Genomic DNA, 17,504 nt, shown 5'->3' with positions numbered 1-17,504 from the left:
CAGAAATGGACAATTTCCAAAATATGGTCTAAAGCAGGCACCCCCAAACTCGGCCCTCCAGATGTTCTGGGACTACAACTCCCCATATCCATAGCTAACAGGACCAGTGGTCAGGGATGATGGGAATTGTAGTCCCAAAACAACTGGAAGGCCAAGTTTGGGGGTGCCTGGTCTAAAGTACATGGTGTCCTGGTTGAATTGCATCCCTGACTGGGCCCTACCCTTCCAGAAGCTAAATTAAAGTACTCATTTAAAAAAACAACTGCAAAGAGTGTAATTTTCTTACCTCTAATCGCCACTATGTATCAATTAAAATAAGGGGTGTGTGTCCTGTAGCCTTTGACCTAATTTCATATGGGGGGGGCAGAGGGAGAAATGGTGGGTAGTAGGTGGAAAACATAGAGATATCTAATTAAATCAACCCCCTCCACCCCTTTCCCTCCCCCCAATGTCTCAACAAATGAAACTGATTTGTAAAAATGTTACACGGAAAAAATACGAGACATTACACAAACTTCTGTAAAACAATAAAATCTTTAATAAAAGATTTTAACAAAACAGTAAAATCTTGTTTTCTGGATTAAGGAAGAGCTCAGCTTTGTGAGGAGTAGATTGCAGAACAGAATCCCCTTTTTACACAGAAAGTCAATAAAACTTCTTACCAAAAAGGACAATAATATCCTGCTTTTCTTAGTTCATTCCGGAAGAGGCCACATTGCCAAACTTGGGGCCACTTCTAAATGGTGATGCTGTAATAAAAACGATTCTCATGCAAAAAATAAAATTAAATTAAAACTGGAGAGGGGAATGCTCTGCAAGCAAACAATTCAGACCTTTGGAAGGGTGATATGCCCCTCACCCAGCAGTCCAATGGGCAAGAAGAAGTGGGTGGCAGGAAGACAGAGAAGCAGACATGTATGGCAGAGTGTGAGTGGGGAAAGTGGGTGGCTCAACCACTGTCAGCTGTAGCCCTACCCACTACCAACATGTGGCCCCTGACAGATTATCTTGTGAGAATGCAGACTTCAGATAAAAAGGTTAACCACCCCTGATTTATAAAACGAGGAACTGCTCAGAATGGGGGAGTGCAGTTTTATGATTTTTCACTACACGTGCAGAAGTGTTTTCCCATCATTGATTAAGGCTGCAGTTCAAAGCACGTTGACTAGACAGTCCCTCTGAACCTTGAGGGATTTCCTTCTGAATAAACACACTTAGGATTGTGCTGCATGAGTAGCTTCTCTTAGGATTTTGGCATTTTCCATCAACTATTTTTGACATATGCATGCTGGTCTAGTGCATAGTCAGCATGTTACATGCTGCTAGAGCTAGTTAAATATTGAATAGTAGTAGTAAAATAAATGATTCATAGTGTAAGGCATCACATATTTAGAAGTCTGAACAGTTACATCTTTCAACCTTGTAACCTTGAGCTCGTAGTGGACCAGCTGAAAAAAAGAATGTCCACCCCAAAAATGTTTATTCAAGTATAACATGATGGTGAGGTTTTGGGGGTTTTTTTGGTATACTATGCAGTTTTTTTTAATAATAATAAAAAAGATGCTGATACACATCACTTATTACTTGCTAAATAATCTCTTCTGCCTTTTATTAGACTTGGGATAATTACAGGCAAGTTCATTTTCCAAATGAAAGCGGCCCATTTCCAAGAGTTCTATGATAGTTTTCTTTCTGGTGAAATACCACAAATAATTCTCTTTAAAAAGATAAATTAATTTATGCATACCTGATACATAAATGTGGATAAACAGGCATATTTGTGTGACACACCCCCAGCCAAAATTTCAAAACTTAGTTGCCCTCAACTTGTATGTAATTAAACAGCCTAATTAAAAGCCAATCCCATATGTGGATTAAGTACATTTATTCCCGATGTCTTGCAACTGCAATATTATCTCTGGTCTCTATCTAGGGTGTAGAAACCTTCATATTATTTAGTGGAGGAAAGGCCACATCTCAACATGCATTGGCTATCTACTTCTTTTCTCCTAGCCTTCTAAAGCATTGTTGGATTTTCACGTTTCCTGGGTCCAAATATCCTCCAGACCGGGCTTCCTCAACCTCGGCCCTCCAGATGTTTTGAGGCTACAATTCCCATCATCCCTGACCACTGGTCCTGCTAGCTAGGGATCATGGGAGTTGCAGGCCAAAAACATCTGGAGGGCCCAAGGTTGAAGAAGCCTGCTCCAGACAGTTCCAAAAGGAATCACAAGGTTGCCGCCTGCAATGGGCCACCAGATCTGACCTCCAAAGAATGTGTCACCTGTGGCTTATTCCTCTGAGGCTGGATCTGCCATCACCTTGGCACCCCCATGCCACTTCCACAGCAGCCTCTCAGTGAATAGGGGACACTGCTGGTCTCCTCCCACCCTTAGGGAAGAAATGGTGGGGGCTGCTTTTGTTAGGATTTTTATCCGAGCTGCTCCAGTGAGTGGTACTATGATTGTATACATCATGTGTGTGTCTGGGACAGCGTGAGAAAGGAAGTCTGTATTATCTCTTCCTTTGAGTACTATTGGAAGTTAGTTTCACTTCTGTGTGTGTCACAGATTTCTGTACTGGTGTCCCGAGAGCACGGACATACTGATGGAGTCTCTGTATATGACTGTAAATAAAGTAGTTTTAGAACTACGATTGAGTCTTTCTTCTCCTATGATATGCCAGAAGACTGGCGTGCTCTTTTCAGGAGAGGTGGGTCGCCTATTACCGGTGTCTCTGGACTCAGGGAGATTTATAGCCAGAGAGGGTCACCGGAGAGACGCCCTGAAGATTTGGGAAGTTGGCAGCCATTCCCAGGGCATTTTTCCAACAGCCTTCAGGGGTCTCCTGAGCTCTGTACCCACTGGGCATGATTCAGAGCAGATCCATTTCTCCCTGTGAAGGCCTTAGATTACCAGTTCAGCTGCTGGGTAAGGTTGACTAGATTCCCTCCCTTGTTCCCAATGTCAATCTTTACTCCCCCTTGTTGATCATTATTCCCCCTCTCCCAATTTTTCTTCACTCCCCCTTCTTTCCTGAAAAAGCCCCATTTTGTGATTTGCCTCAGGTGCCAAAATGTCATGGGCCAGCTCTGTTTTTTCCCATTCTGTTGTAGCTGGCTATTCTGCACAGCCCACTGGGGGCTGAGATTCCCTCTCTGGGAGAGAGACGGGGGCTGGGAGCAGGGGGCAGAAAAACACCAAAAATAATAACTATACAAATCAACCGAAGGAAAAGGGAATTAGGGTTGCAAAGAGAGTTGTGAAGGGACATAGCAAAGGGAAAGTTATGAAGCACAGGAGGAAAGACAAAGTTGGATTTAAAGAAATCTGTGGAGTGGTGAAGGGTAGAAAAAATGTGGGGGTTATTGAGGTAGGGTGAGTGTGATGGGTAGGGCAACAGGAAATGAGCAAAAGAACAGATGGAGGTACAGAGTTTGATGCTGTTGCCTGGCAACCAGCAACTGCCAGTAAGGGAAGACTGTTTCCATCATGGGATGAGCCGGGTCCAGCTACTTGGCCTCAGAGGATTTTTTGCGAGAACTGTTGCCTGGTATGACGCTAGGGAAATGAGAAGGAAATGAATAAGAAATGCTGCCTTGATACTGTGAATTTTCCATTCTTCTACCAGATTTCTACTAGATCTGAGTGTGATTTTATTGTGAGAATCTTTTGTAAGCTGCTATGAAAACTTTGTGGGGCTATAAAGTGGGGTGGAACTATTTTTAATATAAATCTGCATCATAACCTGCCCTATGGGGTGCAGAAGGAATACAGAGCACTATAAAGCAGACGAAAAAAAGGAGAGAATGGACAGAGTGCATTCTGGGGAGCTGAGGAAAGTGAAATTGGGTTAAAAAAAATAACCATACCATTAAGACATTAGCAATTTCCCCACTTGCTGGCTCTCAGAGTGTCTTGAGAGATTCATCCCTGGTTTTCAGAATAAGCTTAACGTATTGAAATCACCAGTCACTGGAGTGACACCTATACATTATGTTTACCATTGAAAACAGTTTGTGGGGTTTCTTTCGGTTGTGCAAGACAACAAAGATAAGCATAAGCCTACTGCTAAATGCCATCCTTTCAAGTGTCAAGGTGTGCCATATTTTCACTATTTATTTATTTCATTTATATGCAACTTGATTAACGAAAGCTCTAACGGATCCTAAAATGTATCAATTAAAACAGCTACAAAATTAAGAGCATTTCAAAATTTAGTCTCTTTTACCCACTGTCAACAGTGAGGTTCCGTCATAAGCATCTCTGAAAGATCTCCTGTGCAAAAGATCTGGCATACTGAGTGATATCATTCACTGGCTGCTAATGTGTACTGGAAAACAGCTGTGCCACATTGTGTTATAAATAGCACAAATTCAGGGATATACTTCCATATGGAATCAATTGTTAGGGGGATGACCTTTCAGATTCCAGCTAAATCTCTGCCATGCTTTCCCTTTTCACAGAATTCCCTGATACCACCCTGCTTGTAATTTGGCAAAGATTATTCATTATGAAAGCGCACAGAAGCTGAAATCATGCGTGCGCGCGCGCGCGCGCACACACACACACACACCAGTTGGTTTTAGTTAATGAGGTGGATAATTAAAAAGGATTAATGAAGTGCAGTAAAATGAATGGGTTATGACCGAAGATAACAGTGGAAAGCACTACAGACTCTGCAACCATTCCTGCTTTCACACGGACACTGTCATTTTCTCATTCTTCTCCCCAAACCAGACATCTTACCTTAAATGCTTCCTATTCACCTCACGAGCAGAACTGTAGGCTCCCTGCTCCTGTTGTTTGGCCTTTTACTTCTCTGCATGCATCCACTATGGACCAGATTAGTTCATGGTGCTTTGCTTCTAAAGTATGGCCTTTGGCTGGGCCCCCTTTGGCTCAGAACCAGGTCAAAAATAAAGAAGCAAGGCAGAGGATGAGACTGTGTGTCAGTTCTGCTGTGAAAGATGGAGGGGCCAGCTAGAAGTTAGCAGGAATCCAGTGGGAAGCAAGTGCCCTATTCCCCTGTCAGGTCAGCTGTGTTATTGCTGAAGACAAAAATGCTGCAATAATCACATTTTAAAAGAATGAATTAACACAGATTACTCTCTGTCCCAATAAAAGAGGACTGGATTAACCATAGACCCAACAGCCAGTGTAGCATAAAGTTAAGAGCCAGTGTGACATTACTGTTAGACTAGGTCGGACTTGTGAGTTCAGTTCCCCAATTAACCATGAAGCTCACTGAGTAACCTTGGACCAGTCACTGTCTCCCAGCCTAACCTACCTCACAGGGATGTTGTGAGGAACAAATGGGGAGCGGAAGAACCATGTACACAATCTTGAGCTTGGAGGAAAGGTGGAAAAGAAATTGAATGAAAATGCATAAGTAGTGGAACCAAGGACAGGTTTTAAAGGTCCAGGGCTGACTTTTCCATGCTATTAAGTTTCTTAAGGGTGCTAAGAGTTGTTAAGAGACACCCCTCCATTCCCCTCACAGAGCTCCAATTCCCGGAGTGGATTAACAACCAGTCCTTCTTTCCCAGGGAACTCTGGGAATTGGAGCTCTGTGAAGGGAAGAAAGAGGAATCTCCTTACCAATGTAAGTGGTCAAATTATCCTTGTCCAGAAAGGGCACAGTTGATGCACCTGCTGAACCTGGTGATACTGTATATGCTCTTTAAAGGTGCCCGGGCCTCCATGGAGAACGACTGCTCCCAGAGCACCCCTAAACTGCATACAAGTTCTTTCACAGGGAGTGCAACCTCATCTAGAACAGGCAGACCCCCAATTCATGGACCTGGGAACCACTTGCCCACAGTGATCCTGTCTTAAGAAAGGTAAAAGGTAAAGGACCCCTGGACAGTTAAGTCCAGTTAAAGATGACTATGGAGTGCAGCGCTCATCTTGCTTTTCAGGCCAAGGGAGCCGGCGTTTGTTCACAGACATCTTTCCGGGTCATGTGGCTAGTATGATTAAACCACCGTGATGAGTGCCAGAGTGCACGGGAATGCCGTTTACCTTCCCACTGGAGCGGTACCTATTTGTCTACTTGCACTGGTATGCTTTCAAACTGTATTAGTAAGATTGAGCTTCAGTTTGTTGACCATTATTCACTCCACTGCATCCAGGCATTGGTTCGGTTTCTCCTCTCCTGACTCCGATTTAATAGAAAAGTAGAGCTGAGTATCATTAGCATGCTAATGACACTGTGCCCTGAACCTCCTCATGAATTGTTCCCAAGGGCTTCATATAGATCTTAAATAGGACTGGGGACAAAATAGTGCTTTGCGGCACCCCACAGCTGTGCTGCCAAGATGTAAACATGTAGTTCTCCAGTGCTTCTCTCTGCTACCATCATGCATGTAGAACCATGCCTCCAACTCCCAACCCATAGAGATGGTCCAAGAGGATATTATGCTCAATGGTATTAAATGCTGTTGAAGGATCCAGCAGCAGCAGCAGCAGCAGGCTTGTACTCCCCTGGCTGCTCCATCAACGGTTATCTGTCTATCAAAGGTTATCTGTCAAAGCGATCAGGGCCAATTCCATGCCAAACCCAGGCCTGAATCATAGGAGCCAAATGCTACAGTTCCCCTATAAAATATTTGAGGGGGTCACCCCCACAAAGTTAATGGGCATTGCCATTCAAAAGGTGTGTGTGTGCACCATGTCGTGTAATCGATTATTCAGAGTGGCGCTAACCTGCTCCTACTCCCCCCCCCAAATATTTGATTCTAGTTGGCAACCCGAGCCTGAAACCAGACTGAAACAAGTAATCTGCTTCCTCCAAATGTGTCTGCAGCCAAACTGATATTATTCAAAGAATCTTACCCCAAAAGGAGGTATTAAAGACTGGGTGGTAGTTGTGAAACCCCTCTGGGTGCAGGAAGGGTATTTTCAGGAGCAGACGTACCAACTTCTGCTTTAAGGCAGTTGGAACAACACCCCCACCCTAGCCTAACTATACTGTTTGTCAGTGCTGATCAGCCTCTGGGTGAGGAACTGCCTTCCTCCCACCAAAAAAAGGTCAGCCTGTGAATCATTTTAGGCAGACAAAAGCATGCATGTGATAAACAAACAAATCAGTGTAAGAGTAAGCCAGTGTTTCAGAGTACAGTGGTACCTCGGGTTAAGAACTTAATTCGTTCTGTAGGTCCGTTCTTAACCTGAAACTGTTCTTAACCTGAGGTACCACTTTAGCTAATGGGGCCTCCCACACGATTTCTGTTCTCATCCTGAAGCAAAGTTCTTAACCCGAGGTACTATTTCTGGGTTAGCGAGTCTGTAACCTGAAGCATCTGTAACCTGAAGCGTCTGTAACCCGAGGTACCACTGTATATGCTGCCTTGAGGTGTATATGACACATTGTTAGCTTCTATGAACAGATTTCAGTATTGTTCATCTTTTCCTTTAGAAAAATGTGTTGACTGCACCCCCTAGTGGTGAGGAACCCTACAGAACAGTCTTTAAAGACTTTTTAAAAGTGTTCATGCAAAAATGTGGCGTGGGTGAGCACAATCTTTTACTAGACCATGCCACTGAAAATGTGAGGCCTGGCAGCTGACTTATCTTTATATGATGAACATACATCTATATACACAGTTGTTTCAAAAGCTCAAGACTTTTAGGGTTCTGGAGATTTCTTCCATTCCTTTGATACAACAGCTGCATCACCACTATGAACCAAATATGATGTAGGCTTTTTTCTTCTTCCATATATTGCCTATTTGTTGTTGTTGGGTTTTGGTTTTTTTGCAGGTTTCAGCACTTGAATGTATTTTTATCCCACCCTTCCAGGCTGGAAGGGCCTCCCAATGCAGCTTACAGAAATAACATAACACTCAATACAAATAAAAATTATGAAAACTAAAACAGCAGCATAGAACAACGTAAACTCAGCTCAGCAATACACAGAAAACATCATAAGCAGTGGTGACTTAAAAGTCTAGCCCCACATTAATAAAAAATGAATGAGAACAAAAAGCTTTTTAAAGTCCAATCTGAAATGGCTAAAGTGGTGGTCAAATGTACTTTGGTGGAGGAAGAAAGTTCTACAAAGATGGGGCCACCAGTGAAAATGCTCTTTGCACCTTTTTCATTTGGGCCCACTGAACTGATTGGCCTTAATGTAAGTACGATCTGTGTGATTGCTCTTAAGAGTATGCCAGATGGAGGAGCCGTATGGGCAAGTTCATTTAAGTGTCCTGATACAGACTAGTTATTATATACTCTTATCACTTTACTCCTCAAGCAGCTGAGCAGCTGTGCTTTATGGTAGGTGAAGTTTTTGAACAGCCTTTAAAGGCATGTAGAGCACATTACAGTAGCATACCCTCCAACATTTCTCCGATGAAAATAGGGACATCCCATTCTATAATGATAATTTTATTATTTATACTCCACCCATCTTACTGGGTTGTCCCAGCCACTCTGAGTAGCTTCCAATATATGTCAAAAGGACCCCTGACAGTTAAGTCCAGTTGCAGAGGACTCTGGGGTTGCGGTACTCATCTTGCTTTACAGATTGAGGGAGCCGGCGTTTGTCCACAAACAGTTTTTCCGGGTCATGTGGCCACAGTGGCGTAGCGTGGGTTGTCAGCACCCGGGGCAAGGCAAGTAATTTGCGCCCCCTAACCCGTGGATTTGCGCCCCCTAACCCGTGGATTTGCGCCCCCTAACCCATGGATTTGCCCTAACCCCAGATGTTGCGCCCGGTGCGGCCCGCCCCCCCTGCACCCCCCACGCTACGCCACTGTGTGGCCAACATGATTAAGCCACTTCTGGCACAACGGAACACCAAAACCAGAGCAGAGCACAGAAACGTTGTTTACCTTCCTGCCTGAGTGATACCTACTTATCTACTTGCACTTATTGGTGTGCTTTCGAACTGCTAGGTTGGCAGGAGCTGGGACTGAGCAACGGGAGCGCACCCCGTCGCGGAGATTCGAACCACCGACCTTCCGATCGGCAAGCCCAAGAGGTTCAGTGGTTTAGACCACAGTGCCACCCGCTTTCCCCAACATATGTAGAAACATAATAAAACATTAAACATTAAAAAAAACCCTTGGCTATACACTACATGATTGCCTTCAGACGGCTCGAGGGTTGGATAATTCCATACCCTCCAACATTTCTCCAATGAAAATAAAGGTAAAGGGACCCCTGACCATTAGGTCCAGTCGTGGCCGACTCTGGGGTTGCAGTGCTCATCTCGCTTTATTGGCCGAGGGAACCGACGTACAGCTACCGGGTCATGTGGCCAGCATGATTAAGCAGCTTCTGGTGAACCAGAGCAGCACACGGAAACACCGTTTACCTTCCCGCCGGAGCGGTACCTATTTATCTACTTGCACTTTGACGTGCTTTCGAACTGCTAGGTTGGCAGGAGCAGGGACCAAGCTACGGGAGCTCACCCTGTTGCCGGGATTCGAACTGCCGACCTTCTGATCAGCAAGTCCTAGGCTCTGTGTTTTAACCCACAGTGCCACCCGCGTCCCCAAAGAAAATAGGGACATCCTAAAGAAAAGCTGGACATTCCAGGATCAAATCAGAAAACGGGGCGGCTTCTCTAAATCATCTCTGGAAAATAGGGGCCCTTGGAGGATCTGCAGTCTATGGATTGTAACTTGTTTGTTTTCTCTTTCTGAATCTAGTCCAACCTCCTGCATGGCAGGGGATTGAACTCGGATGACTCTTTGGGTCCCGTCCAACCCTACAATTCTATGACTAGTACATGATTGTACCAAGTCTTCATACACAACCCTGGACAACGTACAACTTCCTGGGCCTTTTGATTACATAGCTGACATCCCAAGTGGCTTGCAATAATTAATGTATGGAATTTTCTGCCACAAGATGTGGTGGGTGTTAGCTTCATGTTTTTTCCCCCTTAATATTTCTGGGTTGCCTTTCCAGGTTGTTGTTGTTGTTTAGTCGTGTCCAACTCTTCGTGACCCCATGGACCAGAGCACGCCAGGCACTCCTGTCTTCCACTGCCTCCCGCAGTTTGGTCAAACTCATGCTGGTAGCTTCGAGAACACTGTCCAACCATCTCGTCCTCTGTCCTCCCCTTCTCCTTGTGCGCTCAATCTTTCCCAACATCAGGGTCTTTTCCAGGGAGTCTTCTCTTCTCCTGAGGTGGCCAAAGTATTGGATCCTCAGCTTCAGGATCTGCTTTTCCAGGTAGTGCCTATTTAAAGTGGCTTACAACAATGCAGTACATGAAGCACACAAGTAAGAGATAAAACCACCTAGTGTGGGTTAAACCACAGAGCCTAGGACTTGCTGATCAGAAGGTTAGCAGTTTGAATCCCCACGACGGGGTGAGCTCCCGTTGCTCGGTCCCTGCTCCTGCCAACCTAGCAGTTCGAAAGCACGTCAAAGTGCAAGTAGATAAATAGGTACCGCTCCAGCGGGAAGGTAAATGGCGTTTCCGTGCGTTGCTCTGGTTCACCAGAAGCGGCTTAGTCATGCTGGCCACGTGACCCGGAAGCTGTACGCCAGCTCCCTTGGCCAATAAAGTGAGATGAGCGTCACAACCCCAGAGTCCGTCACAACTGGACCTAATGGTCAGGCGTCCCTTTACCTAGTCTTCTCAAAGATAAAAAAGACAACAAAACGAAAAGGAAATAGCCACAGTCCACCCAACTTCATTATGCAGGCAGGATAGAGTAGGTGAAGCCAGCTTTGGTCCAAAACATGTTGAGCTTTAAACATTAAAAACAGCACTTTAAATTGAGCCTTTAAATGCACTGAAGCTTCCCCCCAACAGGACGCTGGATCAGCTCAAGTTTTCAAACCACCTTCAAGCAGATTTGCAGTGTGTATTACAGTAGTCTAGTCGAATCTTTCCAAATAGCGCTGCAATTCGTATACCAGCCGAAAGCTGGAAAAACGCACTCCTGGCTACCAAAGCCACGTGGTATTTCCCAGCCAGCGATGAGTTCAGGAGGCCCTCCAAACGGCACACGTGGTCTTTCAAGGCGAGTGCCGCCCCATCTAGGACAAGCTGCAAGCCTCCTTCTACAGCTGGGCATCTTGGAACCTACAGTACCTCCAGTTTTCTCAGATTTAATCTGTTTGCCCTCGTGCCAGAACTGTCTCCAAGGCGCCAGTTTAGGATTTCAACAGCTCTTCTCTGACTCACATTATCCCTGAAATAAAATCTGTCCGAAAGCTCTGTCCCGTAACGCTATTTATTATTATGCACATTACGACTGAAGCTACTCAGCGCTATAGGAAATGCATATAATTTACTTATGGCCAGGATTCTATATACATATACATATACATATACATATATGGGGGCGAGAGAGAGATAAAATGAATATATCCCTGCATAATGAATACACACACACATATGTGTGTATATATGAATATATGTGTATATATATATATATATATATATATATGTATAATGAACATGTATATATATATTCATTATGCATTACTTAATTAGCCTCAATTGGGCTCATGGGTCGGCGGGGCTCTGGGCGACTTGCTTGAGTGTCCGGATCAGCGTTTGCTGCACATGCCAAGCTGACAAGACGTCAATAGGATTTAAGAAATCTGCCTCCCATTCTAAGCAAGCCCTTTCACCGCGCATGCGCGCAAACGCCCCCCCCCCTCTCGCCTTATGCCCTGCAGGCGAGGCGGAGCTAGGCTTCCTCCTTTGCCCAACCTTTTTTTTTTTTTTTAACCTTCCGAAATCTCGCGCTCGGCTATCGGCTCGCCGTGCCTTGCCCTTCCTCCTCGCCGTCGCCGCCGCCGCCGCCGCCGCTCCTTCCGCCTAGAATCCCTCTCTCTTCCAATCCGTGGAGTCGGCGTTCGATTTCCCGCCGCTGAGGCTCGAGCTGGGGAACAGAATCAAGATGGCGGACAAGACGCCAGGCGGTTCGCAGAAGGCCAGTGCGAAGGTGAGGCCGCTCTTGGGGCCAAGTCGGCGGCTCCGCCTGGTCCGAGGGGGGCAGGCGGGCAAGTGCCGGTGGGTGGGCGCGGAGGGTTGGCGCGGGGAGCCGGCCTGGAGACGCGCGTGCTGCCGCTGCGGGACGTGGTGCGCAGGCGGGCGAGGAAGCGAGCTCGGTTGGCTTCGCGGCCTAGTCTCTCTCCCGCCTCCCAGCTCGGCCGGTGGCGGTGCGAGGGCGACGGATAGGGGGGACTTATAGCGGGGAGGAAGCGGAGCGGCCGCGTCGCCTCCGTTTCCTTACACATTTTTTAAAAAAAATTCTCCCTTCTCTCCGGGAAAGAGCTGCTTCTGTTTTTTCGTTCTCCCGCTCCTCCGATGCACCGTCTCTTCGGGGTTTTTTTTCGGAAAAGGCTGCAAAAACGTGGGGTGTATATGGGTCACGATTCCATTCTGCATTGATTATTATTGGGAGTTTATCTCGGTGTGGACTTTTAACCTCCCCTCCCCATTTTTAAGCCCTCGTGTGCTTGGAGAGAGAGGTCTGGTGTGTGTGATCCAGGCTTGTGAGCATCCCCTCCACCTCCGAGCCGCATAAACGTTCAATTTAATGCATCCTGGCGATCATTTTACTTAGGTAATATTGGCACATATTTGCGACGCGGGGCCATTTAAGATAGCTAACAGTGTGGCAGTTTACAGTATTTTGAATGTACTGTCCTGCATTGTCACGAAGGAGATGCAATACTTAAAAATGACAGAAATGATTAAACCGTAGATCATTGCTAACAAGGCTGCACAATTCTCATGACTGGCTTTTCATTGCATTTACCCACCACAAAGTACGTTATGTACAAGGCCTTTTGTTACATGGGGGAAAAATAGGTAGGGATATAGACTTGAGTGAAATGGCCCTTCCTTATTTGACATGTTAAAGCTGTTCTAGAGCAGTTTCTTCCTCCTTACATGAGTTATTTTTAAGAATTTTGTTGACTGATTTTGTTCCCAAAATTTTTCTTGTTTTAGGTATAGATTGAAAATACTTCCCTCGATTTTGTGCTGCCACCTTAACTGGGTTTCTGGAATTAAATGATGTTTACTATAAAGGAGGATACAGAGGTGATAGCTTATTCATCTTTTAGCTTGGGACCAATTAATCATTTTATTTGTATACTGCCTTTCCAAAGTTAAAACCATGCTCAAGGCAGTCTGAAACATATATATTTAAAAAATCACATAATTACAAACATAACAAAACTGAAAGTAGTCGTAAACAATAAATTAAACATCAAAAGTACACAACCACATTGAATAATGTGTCTTCAGCTAGTTGTTTCCTTAGTCTTTTTATACATGAATTGTTTGACATATATTCTTATTCATATATTCATGCAGGTATTTTTGTTTTGCTTGTATTTTTGAGGATTATGTATGCATTATTGGAGATCAAGAACCATCTAAATAATGGTAGCCAGTAGACTCCTCTAGACGTTGAACTCCCATCAGCCTCAGCCAGCTTGGCCAGTAGTTGGGATGACAGAAATTGTAGTCCAGCAATGTGTTAACGTGAGGGGACCACATTGGCTATCCTTGTTCTAAATCAAGTAATAAAATAATCGGCAGCACCGGGAAAATGTGGTGTTGTGGCTCTATTTATTTTTTTTAATATAAAGCACCTACTGGTATATTTTTTTCTAGATGCTGTGCAAATATATAAGAAACAAATTGTCCATACCTACGCTCTTACAGTTTAACAGACATGATACAAAAAAAGAAAAGGAACAGAAAGCAAAGCAAATTCAGGCACTAGTTTTTGAATGTTTAAGGAGCAAGTGGAATGGCCTTCTGAGAGGAGTGTTGCCAGCTCTGCTCCAAGCTCTTATTACATTTGCAGGTTAAAAGTTTAATATACAAAAAAAAAGGACTTGGTTCATTAGGATGCGGGTAGTCAGTGTTGTGTCCTTCAGGTGCTGCTGGGCTACAATTCTAATCAACCTTGACTGTTGGTCATAATGACTGGTCAGAGGGAAACTGTACTTCCAACACCTGAAGGGCACCAAGTTGGCTACCCTCACGCTACAATTTGGTAGTGGTAGTGAGAATCACCAGTGACTTCATAAAACAATCATTTATGAAGCAGGGATTATTATGTCTAAACTGACCAAATGTTGCACAGCATCCACCTTCTTTCAAGTGATTTTAGTTGATGTACTTTCTATGGGAAAGCAAGTTTTCCTAAAATATTGGGACAGTTTGACAAACTATAGAGCAGTGGTGATTTAAGCAGACTGCACGTTGCGGAATTGCGTAAAATTAAGCTTATTCACCCCAATTCAATAACTGTGAAGCTGAAACCCAAGTTTTTTTGGTTACCTCTCTTTTCTCCCCACCCTGTAACCTACCCTGCCACATCATCTGGCAAACTGCCTTTGAAACTGAACAGTTTAAAAAGTACTGTGTGGTACAGGATAGGACTCAGCTATTTCAAGAGGGGAGAGGATAATGAATTTCACTTACCTAATGCAAGCCCTTTGTGTGTGTTTGAGCAGCTTTTGGAATCTCAGCCATTGCCTGGAATACGGTCTTCAACTGGATTATTTCTGTAGAAAACACTGGCAAGCTACCCCCCCTAAAATTCTATCTATCCAAATATTACTTGTACAGTAAAGGAAATGCAATATTCTTGCCTTTATTTTAAGAGGGAAAGGCTTCCACTTGCATTGTATGCAGATGCATTGAGAGATCTGTTCTTAAGTCCCACAAACAACAAAATTTAGGCCGTAGTAAAATCAGTGAAATTTAGCCTGTTAAAATCAATGAGAAATTGTTACTGATTGCCATTTTAATAGTATGGGAACGGAACAATAATAATAATGATGCATGGTCTCTGAAACCTGCTTCTTTTCTAGATACTAATACAGTGCTTGGCTTTCAATAAAGTTGGATAGTTTTTTGTATTAGAAAATAAATTACCAGGTTGTGATTCAGTTTCAGTTATTACTTTATTTCCAGTTTTCACATATTTATTGAATAAGGAAGTTAGACAGGTTCACAAATGGTTTTCTTCATAACATGGCAGAATAGACTTGTTTAGAGGATTTGAGGCAAGGATCCAATGAACCATAAAACTCGTTCTGTCTCAAATAGCAGGTACCTTAATAAACAGTATAGAGTTCAGTTGATCAAAACGAATAGACTAAAATTGAACCTAGGCAGGTGTTTGGATCATAACTTTATTGCTTTGTTTTATTGCTTTTTGACCTTTGTGAATGAATCTAGCTTTTGAATACTAATTTGAGAGAAACGACATAATTTCATTGCATAATTTAATCAGTATTCAAAAGCTATTCAAAAGTATTCACGAAGGTCAGAAAGAAACAAAGCAATAAAGTTACCGATTAAATTCTGCAATGAAATTATGTGGTTTCTTTCCAGGGTTTGAATAGCAAATTGGATTTTGGTGAATGAAAATAGGAAGAATATAAAATTTTACTAAGTTGTGTCCTTTACAGCAAGTGGATTATGTATGAGGTAGATAAAGGAATTTCTGGATCAGCAGCTGGAAATAAGATAGTCACATTGGACTACCTGGAGTAGACAACTTCAGGATTATTGCTGAAAAGCCTTCCAAAGTGAAGGAAAGTGTGATATCAAAGATCCTAGATGGTGACCACTTTTTGCAGTTAAAAATAAGACAGATTTTTTTGAAGACTATTGCTCCTCCTTTGAAAAGTATATTGCCCTTTACTTAGAGAACTTGAGCTCATTTTAGAATCCCTGGAGTAGAGAGATGACTGTATTTTTCAAAATTCTTTTCAGAATGGTCAAACCTGAGTTTTGAGTTGATGGTGAAGGTAGTTCAAAAGAAAATTGATTATTTATGGGTGTAAAATGTGTTGACAACCAATTAAAAATGCCTCCAGAATGTAATTATTGTATATCCTTCATTTTTAGGCCAGGGTGCCGGACACAACACGTGTAACTGGATCTCCAGAGAATCATGTAAGTCTCAAGGTGGATGAGCAAAAATCTTAACAAAACTGTTCCTATTGTCCTTACCAATTGATATGTATGAGCTGTTGTCTCTTTAAAAATGATTATTGTTCCTTTGGTTCATTCCCTTCCCAAAGTGGGCTTTTTGCCAGTTGTACTGCATGTTGGATATAGTACAATGGCCTGCAGTTTCTTTTATATCATTGTATACTGTTGGTGTGAATGAGTTTTAATGTGGTTGAGCATTTCAAGAAGTGTTCTGTAAAACGTATTTTAAAGACCATGCTTATTGATACAGATCCTGCTTTGAGATATGGATCTTCTCAAAAGCACAAAGTACTTTGTTGTTGTTAATTAAATTTGTATGCCACCCTACATCCGATCTCTTAATATAAACTTAAATTCACCTAATCTTTGAACCCTTTCCCCATCCCGTCTATAGCCTATGATTTTTCTACTGTTCTGCCTCCCAGATCACCATGTCTTGTTCCCTTGTCTCTTCCCTCTTCTCAAACTTCACTTGGCCTGTAAACCCCCAGCCCTTCCCTACCCAAATATATTCGTCTGTCTATTCTCTATATCTTCCTGCTATCTGTCTTGTGCCTTTGACTAACAGGTTTCTCTACCTGTAAGAATCCTAGTCTTCAGCATCTCCAAGTTGCCTAGCTTGGTTGCTGATTTCCAGTGGTGCAAATTACTTTTCAGTCATTTCATATCCACCCCATCCCAGGAAAATGTGGAGTTTTGGGGCAGTGTCACATGCACAAGCTCTCTGTCTTCCTGGTGCCAGAGGTGTGTGTCCCCTAAGTCCAGGTTCCCCACCTATAAGATCCTTCCAGCTGTGAGGAGGACTTCTTACTCTGCCAAAGACCTTGGAGAAGAGAAATGTTTTTGCCTGGTGCCTAAAGATACATAACAAAGGTGCCAAGTGAGCCTCCCTGCGGAGAGCATTCCACAAGTGGGGAGCCACCACAGCCCTTTGAATTGTCAGTGAATGCAGTCAGGCCAGGATTGACATTATATGCTCAAAACTCTCTTGCCCCATTGAGCAACCTGGCTGCTGAAGTTTCTGAACTGTCTTCAGAGGCAGCCCCACGTATAATGTGTTGCAGTAATCTAACCCACAGGCTACCAGAGCACAGATGGCAGAAGTTAGGCTATCCCTATCCAGATGGGGACTATATTTCCCGTGTCTCTCCCGACAGATGTCATCGTACAGGGCAAACAAAACAGTTTCCGTGCCAAAACAGAACCTAAACCCTGATTGAAATGGATCTAGAAATTCACTTTCCTCCCAGTGAACTTCAGGTGTTACTGGATAAATGAATGCATCTAAAATCACAGTCTCGTGATCAAATTAATATTTTTTCCCTCTTGCAGCCACTTTTAGAAAGCAAACTTAAAGCATTTAGTATTGGCAAGATGAGTGCTGCCAAGAGAACTTTAAGCAAGAAAGAACAGGAAGAATTGAAAAAGAAGGTAACTATTTTATTACTATTTAATCAGATGGATATTGCTGGATATTCTACTTATTGCTGCTACTCACAGATTATTGCTGATAAAACCAGAAGCTTTTATTTGGATAATACTGTCTTAGTTTAGTG

At 43.5% G+C, this 17,504-nt stretch overlaps 1 protein-coding gene across 8 annotated transcripts in view; it reads left to right on the top strand.

Annotated features, from left to right (window-relative positions):
- The first annotated feature begins 11,623 nt into the window (after positions 1–11,623).
- Positions 11,624–17,504, top strand: part of U2SURP (U2 snRNP associated SURP domain containing) — a 34,387-nt gene continuing 28,506 nt past the window's right edge. For 3 of the 8 annotated variants that reach the window (XM_083613175.1, XM_083613174.1, XM_083613172.1), the window contains exons 1-3: positions 11,793–11,920; positions 15,862–15,909; positions 17,281–17,379. In XM_083613175.1, coding sequence (XP_083469301.1) covers positions 11,876–11,920; positions 15,862–15,909; positions 17,281–17,379 — 192 coding nt within the window. In that variant the 5' untranslated portion in view covers positions 11,793–11,875. Of the gene's footprint in view, positions 11,921–15,861; positions 15,910–17,280; positions 17,380–17,504 lie in introns of all 8 variants that reach the window. The other 5 variants (XM_083613173.1, XM_083613177.1, XM_083613176.1 and 2 more) reach the window with 5 other exon arrangements.

This window comes from Podarcis filfolensis (assembly GCF_964270895.1).
Source record: "Podarcis filfolensis genome assembly, chromosome: 5".
Lineage (NCBI taxonomy): Eukaryota > Metazoa > Chordata > Lepidosauria > Squamata > Lacertidae > Podarcis > Podarcis filfolensis.
The sequence above is the reverse complement of the archived record's forward strand: the minus strand, read 5'-3'. Positions and strand labels throughout refer to the sequence as shown.